Source organism: Astatotilapia calliptera, chromosome 15 (genome assembly GCF_900246225.1).
Source record: "Astatotilapia calliptera chromosome 15, fAstCal1.2, whole genome shotgun sequence".
Taxonomy (NCBI): Eukaryota; Metazoa; Chordata; class Actinopteri; order Cichliformes; family Cichlidae; genus Astatotilapia; species Astatotilapia calliptera.
The window spans coordinates 7,966,526-7,976,679 of record NC_039316.1 but is presented as its reverse complement, the minus strand read 5'-3'; the positions used below and the strand labels follow the sequence as shown (position 1 = coordinate 7,976,679).

Here is a 10,154-nt window from a genome sequence, read left to right as displayed (position 1 = left end):
GCAAAACTAAAAGCACAAAAACTGCTTTGCACTCAGTTTGCAATTTTGTAACACACACTTTGCAAAACTGTAGGCACAATTCACTGCACAACACTCAATTACCAAATTTCCAACACACTCCTAGCAAAAGTATACACATGTATGGCTATCATTAACACTAATTTGCCAACTGTCTGGCACACTTTCACATGTGAAAACTTTTTTAGATAATTAGTTCACTTTGCAATCAGCCTAAGCACTATAATACAGGTAAGCTGTGTGTGCAGAGTACAATGGAGGGAGCAGAAAGAGTGAGAAGTAGAGGAGGCCGAGGAAGAGGACGTGGAGGTGAAGAAGTAGGATGAAGAGGACGACAAGGACAAGGAGGAGCAAGAGGAAGATGAGGAGGGAGGAGAGGAAGATGAGGAGGGGGGAGAGGAAGGGTAGGAAGAGTAAGAAATAGAATTGCTGATGACATCAGAGCTACAATAGTGGACCATGTAATCAACCGTGGAATGACCCTGAGGGTAGCTGGCCAACAGGTCCACCCTATCTCGAGCCGCTACACTGTAGCAAGTACCATAAGGACATCTTGAAATGAGAATCGGTTAGTACAGTCACTTCACACAAAGATTTGTAGCACTGCCATATGCCAATGAGAAACACACCAATACCATTGATGTAAAAATACTGAAATTGTTACTTTACAGAATTGCTAGATGACCAGATGCTGGGGGCAGAGGAAGCATGTTCACTGCAGACCAAGTAACCCATATAGTCATTATGGCGATTGCAAATAATCCTATACTTGGAAATAAACACTTGTGTTTGTTTTGATGTGTTTGAATAAACACCAGTACTTATGGATCTATGACAGAAGTATGAGCTCAAACTGACATAGCCTACCTTGTGCACAGAGAAAGCAAAAGCCAGATGTGTTTTGTATTCATACCATCAGTGTGCAGTTGGCGCATTGTGTGCTTAGTAGATGATGGCTTGTGTGTACTGTTTGATACGGAAACACCATTTTTACGAAGGTGTGAAGAGTTAATCTAGCTGTGTTTGCTTTTGCAAGAGAACTACAATGTTTTGATTATTGGGTGACAGGTTTTCTTATTTGTGTGAAGAGTTTTGCAAAATTAGCCAATAGTTACAAAAAATGTGCTTAAGCAATCAGAAAAAACTGTAAGCCATTGAAATACTGCTGACTTTTCTTGGATAAGTTTCTGAGAATATGTCGGGACTGTTGCTTTATGCAGGGGGATTATTAACAGACTTAAAAACTCCTTTGTCCCACACGCCATCAAACTGTTTAACTCCTCTCTGGAGGGGAGAGGGAGGGGAAACAGGAGGACAAAGGAGGGGGGAACAACTAAGCTGTAGTGCCTCTTCACCTCACTGTACAATACCTTGTGCAATACTTTTTGTAAATAGTCAACAGTGCAATAGACTCAATACTTGAAATGTGCAATTCACTTGTATTTTTATTTTTTATTCCTATTTATTCTATTTATCCCCTTTGCATATTTTATTTATATTTGTTTCTGTATTTATATGTGTGTGTGTGTGTGTGTGTGTGTGTGTGTGTGTGTGTGTGTGTGTGTGTGTGTGTGTGTGTGTGTGTATATATATATATAACAATTCTGTAGCTGTAACTTCGGTCGTTGCTGTGCTTTTTTTGGAAATCGAATTTCCCAGAGGAACCCACCCGAGGGATTAATAAAGTTCTATCTTATAACAAAGCAATAATAGAGCGCAGTCCCATGATATTCCATCACCTTGAAATTAATGTTGAGATTATTGTCTGTCACAATCATATGATTTTGTATTGAGCCTGGTGGATTGTGATTATGGTGCAGGTATCCTGTGGCACTGATCTGGGAGTCTGAATAATTGATAGCAACTATAAGTGGAATCTCTAACTAAAGTACACCCTGGCGTCTCTGTATTATCCTCCAGTAACAGTCGTGACTGTCAGCCTTCCTCTTTCAGACACAAGTATTTTATTTGGATGCATATAAGACATTATAAAGTATTGCCTCACAAAACACAAAGATAAGAACACAGTTGCTCACTTTTCATCTTTTGATGGCATCTGCCTCTTCTCACTGCAGAGGTTCAATCTATTGGAAATTGTTTGGATCGAAGCATCTTCCACATGAGGTTAATGGCTCCATCATCTCTTCAGATACGCTGTGTTGCATGCATCCTAGCTGTGTTTAGATGGTTATCATCTTCTGGACAGTTTGATCACTCGCCTCTATCAGTGCGCCCCAGGGCAGCTGTGGCTACAATGTAGCTTGCCATCGCCAGTGTGTGAATGTGTGTGTGAATGGGTGAATGACTGAATGTAGTGTGAAGCGCTTTGGGGGTCCTTAGTGACTAGAAAAGCACTATACAAATGCAGGCCATTTACCATTTAATTGGTCATTAGTGATCATTATTCACGTGCTTTAAGGCATGCAAAAAGAAAATTTATTGGTCGTTACTGTGATCAACAGAAAGAGTTGTTCTAAAAAGTAAGATTAATAGGTTAGTGAGGCAGGTTCTCTAGCCAACCTAGATAACTGCTGTTATGGTGATGGGATGTTTGGATTTCTGGTTTAAAATCATTAGTGTGACAGGAAATTTGAATGTCATCAGGCTGTGACACAGAGGACACCTGTTTTTCTGCTTGGTTTTAATTTGTTAGCAACACTGTTTTTCCACTAGATTTTAGTCTATTTCTAGATTGTTTGTTACTAAAATTATTTCATTGATTTTTTTCCACTTTGATCTGGCAAAAAATACATTTAAAAGGTGACTTCCACATCTAAATATTAGGCTACTGGAAAGCATCAAGTCACTTTAACATGATGGCTTCATGTTAGAAACTGTAGCACTCAGCAGATTCAATAACAGTCATAAACAAACATAAACACACTTCACTAGCACACCCTTTTGCCTTCAGAACTGCTTTAATTCTTTGTGGCAAAGATTCAACAAGATGCTGCCAAAGAAACATCCCCAACTTCATTACATCATCACTACCATCCTGAACCAGTGATACGAGGCATCCGGAATCCAAGTTTTCATGTTCCTTAGTCCAAATCTTCTTTTGTCCAATTCTGGTGAGCCTGCATGAACTTTAGCCTCAGTTTCCTGTTGTTAGCAGACAGGAAATACACCTGGTGTGGTCTTCTCCTGCTGCAGCCCATCTTCCCAAACTTCTGTATGTTGTCCATTCATAGACACTGTTCTGAATACCTTGGGTGTGACAAGTGTTTTTGAGCTATTATTTGCTTTCAATCAACCAACAGTAACAGAAGAATGACAGTCTAACTGAAGTGACAGTTGCCATTGTAGTCAAACAGGCTTTGTTTTTAAAACCGCTATAAAGCATTAGTACATGTGAAATACGAGCAGAAATTGCTCTTTAGCCTTCTTTACAGCTAAACAATACAGAACATGCATATGTAACATGTTGGAAACGTGGAAAGGCAAAAATAAATAAATGGAGGTTTCCGATGTATTTAAAACGGTAAAAACACAATAAAAACATGACTAAAAATGATTAAAACAATCTGGCAATTCTCTGACCTCTTGCATCAATGATGGAGTTTCACCCAACTTGCGAGAACTGCTGCTCACTGGATATTTTCCTTTTTCTTTTTTTTTTTTAACCCATACTCTGGAAACCCCAGAGATGGTTGTGTGGAGAAAATTCAAGTGGACAAGCAGTTTCTGATATACTCAGACGAGCCCATCTGGCACCAGCAAACAGGCCACATTGAAAGCCACGCAAATCACCTTTCTTCGCCATTCTGATGCTCAGCTTGACCTTGAGCAGGTTGTCTTGACCATGTCTACATGTCTAAATGCACTGAGCTGCTGCCATGTGATTGATTAGATGCATGCACTACTTGGCAGTTGGGCAGGGGTACATAACAAATCAGCCAATGAGAGCACATGCACTCTACATGCGTCTCCTACTTTTCAAAAATGCCTAAATAGGCAATTCAAAGGACAAAACAAAAATAATGTAAATCCATCCAATAGTTTATTGAATAAAAGCCCAACACAAATTTACAAAATTTAATCAGTCAACATAAAAATCAGTGACTGCGCACAACGTTCACTGTTAAAAATGTACCCCATGACAGATGCTTTAAATTATCCCCATCAAAAACAATCTGCAACCACCCCGAGCCAAAACAATTCTGCTGGAAAGAAGCATGTTGGATGGATCTGCACATACTGTAGTTGGGAACTGATATTTGTGAAATTTCAGAAGAATAATTAGCTCTACCAGTGTCAAGAAGAAGGGCCTGTGACTGAAAATGCTTGGACAGCTTTACATTTCAACACCTCTGTCCATTGCACTCTGACAGGAGAAGCTTTCACAAATATATATATAGATATATATAAACTGTATAATAGAAATCAGGAGGGTGTTTTTACTCATAACCATATACATAGGATGTTACAAATTCCTTCCTAGGAACAAGGTTTTTGGTTCCTTGCTTCATTTGATAGGTGATGTTAATGTTCCGAAACAAAAATCTATGCAAGAGCCCATAGAAATGACCTAATTTACAACTAAGAATATTACTGACAACTCACAACCCCCAAAAAGAAAAAGAAAATTACCAGTTGAAAGAACTAAGTGGTAATTACAATATGAAAAAAAAAAAAACAGTTAAATTTAGCTACCAGACATGTATGCAAATTAAGTGACAAAACACAGAAGTTCAGTGGTTGCCAATTGTCTCATCAAAGTAACAACAAACTGTGTTTTCAAAGAACCTTCACTCAATAAAAGGGCACCAAGGATCTAGTTTACTTGGCATGGCAAAGAATGAGTGTATAAACAGGAGGGCAAAAGACATTCGCTCATGGCACATCCATTCAAACTGAGCTCAAAATCAAACATTGCTGTTCAACGAACGCTCGAAGTTCTTATTCAGTGAGCTGCAACATTCAAAACAGTGCAGACAGAAATGTCAACCACAGAGACGGACATCTCCCATGTCTTACAGTGCATTTCTCCCTACAGCGCTTTTCATGTTTCCAACCACTAAATAAGCAGGTGATATTTTTTTTATTTTTACTTTTATTTTTCCCCAGAAGAAAACCTTGGTACTCTCTCTCTCAGCCTTGAAAACTAGATTTTGAGCCCCCACTTGCTGTTGTTTGCTGAAGCTAGTCCAAGGAGGGTGGATGTTTGGATGTGTTGGCTGACCGTCAGGCAGCGTCCCGCGAGGTAAGGAGCTGGGAGCGGGTCGCTCTACTCAATCAGCTTCTTAGCCTTGAAGAAACGCCTCAAGTAGAAGACCTGCCATGTGGCCAGCCCAATCAGACAGCACATGGAGAATATGCTGAAGTACAGCACGCGTGTGTTGGTGGATTCTGTAGACAGATGACCGAAAAAAGGGTAGCCGTGTTATAGGACAGTGATGCAATACTCCTTGTTCATCACTGAAGTAACCACTACAAGCAGACAACTTTACTCTGACGTCTTTAGCTACTTCCTAAGAAAACAATAACAAAGGAACATTTGCAGCAGATGGCTGCTCCAGCCCGACAATGCTTCTGCTAGAGGTTTCTTTATGCTAAATCTGAGTTTTCCCTTCCCACAGTCACCAAGTCCAAGTTTATAAGGAGTTGTGTGACTTTTGGGATTGTTGGATTTTTAACTTAAAATACACTCCTTGAGGTGACAGCTGCAATTTGCCACTATATAAATAAAATTAAACTGAATTCAGTGAGAGAGCTACTGAATAGCTATGTGCTGGGTTGTATTACCATTGGTGTCCCGCATCTCCTCTTCTCTTTTTTTCATGTAAGCAAAGTCGTTCACGATGGACTCCGAGAGGTCTTCCAGGCGCCTGAGCTCAACCTCAAGAGGCTTCAATTTCTCCACCTTGGCAATCTGGAGGGACAAAAGAAAATGATCAGAGGGAAATGGCAGAGAAGGTTGTACAACAGCTTGAGAAGAAGGGTTATTAAATAATTTGTCCAGCAGGTGTCAGTCTAGTGTCGTGTGTATGCCAAAGCATTCCTGTTTACACAGGTTCATAAGAATCTGCCATTCGAACTCTGGTGTGAACAATTGCACCTGAGAAAAGCCTGGGTGTGGTTGGCCTTGTTCCGCAACCACAACCAACCACAGCGTTTTATGATATCAATGCACGACGTGTACCAACTCAACTAGCGTCAGAAAGTTTCTTGGTTATGTGGTAGCTCCTGGTTTGTTTTTTTTGTGCATGACTTGATGTAAGCCACTAGAACAAATTCTCGTCAGTCCAAGAAAGGCCTGGAAAACTGCCCGAAACAGGTTTGAATGTTTCTACTTAATTTCTCTATGCATCCTTTAGTCGTGTGAAACAAAAATAAATAAAGTAAAATATATATTTATTTATTTTTCAGGCCCACTCAGCCATTAGGACCTTGGATGTAAAAAACCCGTGAGCTGCCAAATGATCAAAAACACAGCACACTACAGCCGGCTCTACCAAGCACACATTCTCAAGTATTCTGCAACAGTGAGGAATTCTTCCAGTGTTTTTAACTACACCCCCCACTGAACAGCTTGCAAATTTGTTCAATAAGTAACATGTCCATCTATGTAGGTGAATACATGGTGGGTGGAGCTGAAATTGCAGCTACCCACAAACAGGAATGCCCACTTGGAAGTCTCGGCGAACATCCATCAACACGCAAAGAACAGCATGTAATGTTTGTGCGCTGCGTGTGGGTGGGGAGGGAGGACTGATCATCAGCTCACAGCTCTTTATCACGCCTAAATTTCTAAAGTGTTGCCTAAGGCAGTCACAGTTAGTGGTAATACATTTTCGGGAAAGGAACCCAAGTACTGTGACGATACACACGTCCCTATACAAGAAAAATTGAATGATGTGAAGCCAGGGAACCTCCCGCACACATTACCAAAGCACCCTGAGGTCAACACTGTCCTTCAACAAAAGACAACTACAGCAGTACTTCCAGGAAAAAAGACAAGTTTTAAAAAAGGAGGCACTGAGGTCACAACTGCCAGATTATGCTTCCGTAACATTTGATTAACATGAGACTAAACCTATATGTAACAGTGAAGATATTGTAGGCTGCTTCAAGAAAACCTACTGACCTGATCTCCAAGACACCATGTGCATCATCTATATGAAAACAAACAAACATTTCAGACTGATTCTGACCTCTTCGTAGTTTTTGGCCTCAACACCGTGCTTCATGTCCAGATTGACCAGCTGGTCAGGCACTCTTCCAGTTCCTGATTAAAAGAGCAAAAAACTTTAATCATCATATTCAATTTCACTGAAACATTTAAAATGAGCATCATTTATATAATTTATCCTTTCTAGCACTTTTTTTTTTTTTTACCAAGCTTCACAAAGTGCTGTAAAAGAATACACTGTATTCTTTTACAGCACTTTGTGAAGCTTGAACTAAAAATCACTAACTTACACACCAGGAAAGACAAGCATTGTAAAACTTTAACAGTCACAGTGCAAATAGGAATCAATACATAAAACGTATAGATAATTGATGTATTTGTAGCGATGCCCTGATTTTGAAACATTGGCTTGATGTGATGATGATAATTTTGGCCTTTCTTATTTCTTCCCCCTATCTGAAATGTAGAAATCCCCATACAGGGCTCGCAAAATCTATCTCAGCCCCGCCCGTCGGGCTATATGATAACCCGACGGGCGGGGCTGAGATAGATTTTGGTCGCCCGACCACAGATATCGCTAGCTCTGGGACGTCGGGCTAGCGATTTTGCGAGCCCTGCCATATAGTAAAGAATCAATAAATGTAGTCTTTCAGTTGTACATTATGTCATGTTGAACATTTAGCACTAGTTGTTGTCACCAGCCACCTTATAGGCCAACAGTGGCTGGAATATCACTTGCATTCATTTATTTTATTAATCATTTTCATTAATTACACTTTTCAGTTTCATGACCATCTATCGATATAACCCAAAATCACTGCAAAATCTAATAAAACTAATAAGTAATAGCGGATGAAGACAGCGGGTTAAATGGTTAATCAGAAGATTTGACAGTGACTAAGGCATAAAACCAAGTGTGTGTGAACAGCAGCAGCTGTCCATAACACACATGGGGGGTTGGCATGCTTACCCATGGGTGATTTGCTCTCGAAGCAAACCTCAAACATGTCATAGTCCTCTGTGGTGAATGCAAACTTTCCTTTTGAAGCATCTTCCTTGGAGTAAAGAGTGTGGCCAGAGGAGTCTGTGATCTGCAAAGATACACAAAAGCAATAAACAACAGTCAAGAGCCAAAGAAACAGCAGAATATTAACTGAAATATTTAAATCAATACTGAATTACTTTGCTCTTTAATGTGGGAATTTTAAATCATTGACCAGTATTATCACTAATAATGGTATTTTTATGACACCAACATGAGGATTTCAGACACTTCAACTGTGTCGTTTTCTAGATAGTTATAGGCTGAGATTGTGATGATGGTTGCTTGTCATCCTTACATGTGTCTGAAAATGCAAGGCTGCAACACCCCACGCAAGCCATTAAACTGCCAGCTGTTAGAACATGAGGGGAGTAAAAAAAACAAAATAACTTCGTGAGGACGCAGTGCAATCTGTAACAGTATAAATATCGGTCATTTTCTTTGATGTGAGGAAAATCTTTTAAGATCTTCATTTAAATAATACACAAACCATCACTGACGTGTTGGAAGCTAATGTGCTAATATGGCTAAGCTGTGCTTGGCAGCTGAATGGACCCTAAGACTGACGTGTAACAGCAGCAGAGCCCAGACGAAGTCACCGGCAGGGTCGTTTCTCCAATGTTTTAATATAAATACGTGCACTGTGTGTTACAGCGAGTGCTCACTAGTGTCAAGGTATCTTAACTAATTTTTTAAAAAAGTAAATTACCCCTCAAATTAACCTGAACGGGAGTGTTAGCGAGCACTGACTGTAGCCAGCTGGCTAATTAGCTTCTAAAACCAGGAAGCCGAGGTTTTCTGGGCCTGGGCTAGCTACAATGCTAACAACAGTAGACATTTTCGCAGCAGAAATTACTCGATTTAACATATATAGCCACGAGAGTCACTTGTAAGCGATGCATCGGGTCATTAAAAACCAGATCGAAGCCATTTCGGCCCCGACAACAAACTTGGTAATGGTGAGGGTAGCTAGCCAGCAGGTCTGCGCTCACCTTCAGATTAGTTTTCGTGTTCGCCTGCTCGCTTATGTCATACTCCCCCGTGACTAGCACGTCTTTGTGGATCTCCTCCCGTAAACACTTTCTGGTGTTGACCGGTAAAAAGAAGGAAATTGATAATACCGATTCAATAAGAACCGGTAAGAGCAGTAGCGCAGCGACTCGAGCCATGGCTACCATCAACCGACCAACCAGACCGTGCCAGCCAACCAGCTTAACACCGACTTCCAACTCACACTACCGGCCTCCCTTAGCACTCCAGCGCCGCCGCTGGCCTGGACGTGGAACTCCAACTGCAGATCCTGTGTCCGTGAAGTTCGGGTGAGGTCCAAGTGTTTTATTTTTTGTTCATTTTAGTTTATCTTAGTCCCTTTACAGTCATTTTATTATATTATATCCAGGCTTGCCAACTGGTTAAGAGCAATATTCATGGAATTAAGAATAAAGCATATAAAAATATAAACACTTTGTCCAGGCAATTGTCTTCTCTGTGTACTTCCTCTTTTCGTCCTGCCTCGCAGCAGCGCATGTTTAAAACCTTTTGTCCAGCATATCTATTATATCTAAAACTAAAGATATTTGTATAGAACCTGGTATTTGCCAATCACAAACCCTGTTTTTTTTTCTTCTTTTTTCATAATTTGGGGTTATTATCAGAATCAGAATCAGAATGGGTTTATTGCCAGATGTTGAGGTTTACAACATTAGGAAATTGCTGCGGTGCTTCAGTGCAAACAATAAGAATTAAAGTGCTATGTAGAAAGAAAGATATGTGCATGAGATATACATGAGATATATACATGAGAGTAAGAATTATGAGTGCTACGTAGAAAGATATATACATGAGTGCAGGTGGTGATCAGTGCCAGACATGAAATGATGCAGTGACACAGCGTAGGGTCATGTGTTAGTGGCGGGGACAGTCATGTGGTTATTGTTCATGTGTCCAACAGCAGAGGGGAAG

At 40.3% G+C, this 10,154-nt stretch overlaps 1 protein-coding gene across 1 annotated transcript; it reads right to left on the bottom strand.

Annotated features, from left to right (window-relative positions):
* Positions 1-3,996: 3,996 nt before the first annotated feature.
* Positions 3,997-9,435, bottom strand: tmed10 (transmembrane p24 trafficking protein 10). The gene is made up of 5 exons (XM_026142762.1): positions 9,185-9,435; positions 8,121-8,241; positions 7,173-7,246; positions 5,764-5,890; positions 3,997-5,367 (listed from the first exon to the last, which is right to left on the bottom strand). The coding sequence occupies exons 1-5, from the start codon at positions 9,368-9,370 to the stop codon at positions 5,246-5,248; spliced, it is 630 nt and encodes a 209-aa protein (XP_025998547.1). The 5' UTR covers positions 9,371-9,435; the 3' UTR covers positions 3,997-5,245.
* Positions 9,436-10,154: the final 719 nt, after the last annotated feature.

Bases quoted from the DNA above. Each gene is read 5' to 3' on its own strand.
- tmed10 (XM_026142762.1), bottom strand. From the start codon at position 9,370: ATGGTAGCCATGGCTCGAGTCGCTGCGCTACTGCTCTTACCGGTTCTT. The intron at 8,242-9,184 runs GTGAGCGCAGAC...GTATCTTTGCAG, and splicing joins ACACGAAAACTAATCTGAAG to ATCACAGACTCCTCTGGCCA. The intron at 5,368-5,763 runs GTAATACAACCC...ATCTGTCTACAG, and splicing joins GGAGATGCGGGACACCAATG to AATCCACCAACACACGCGTG.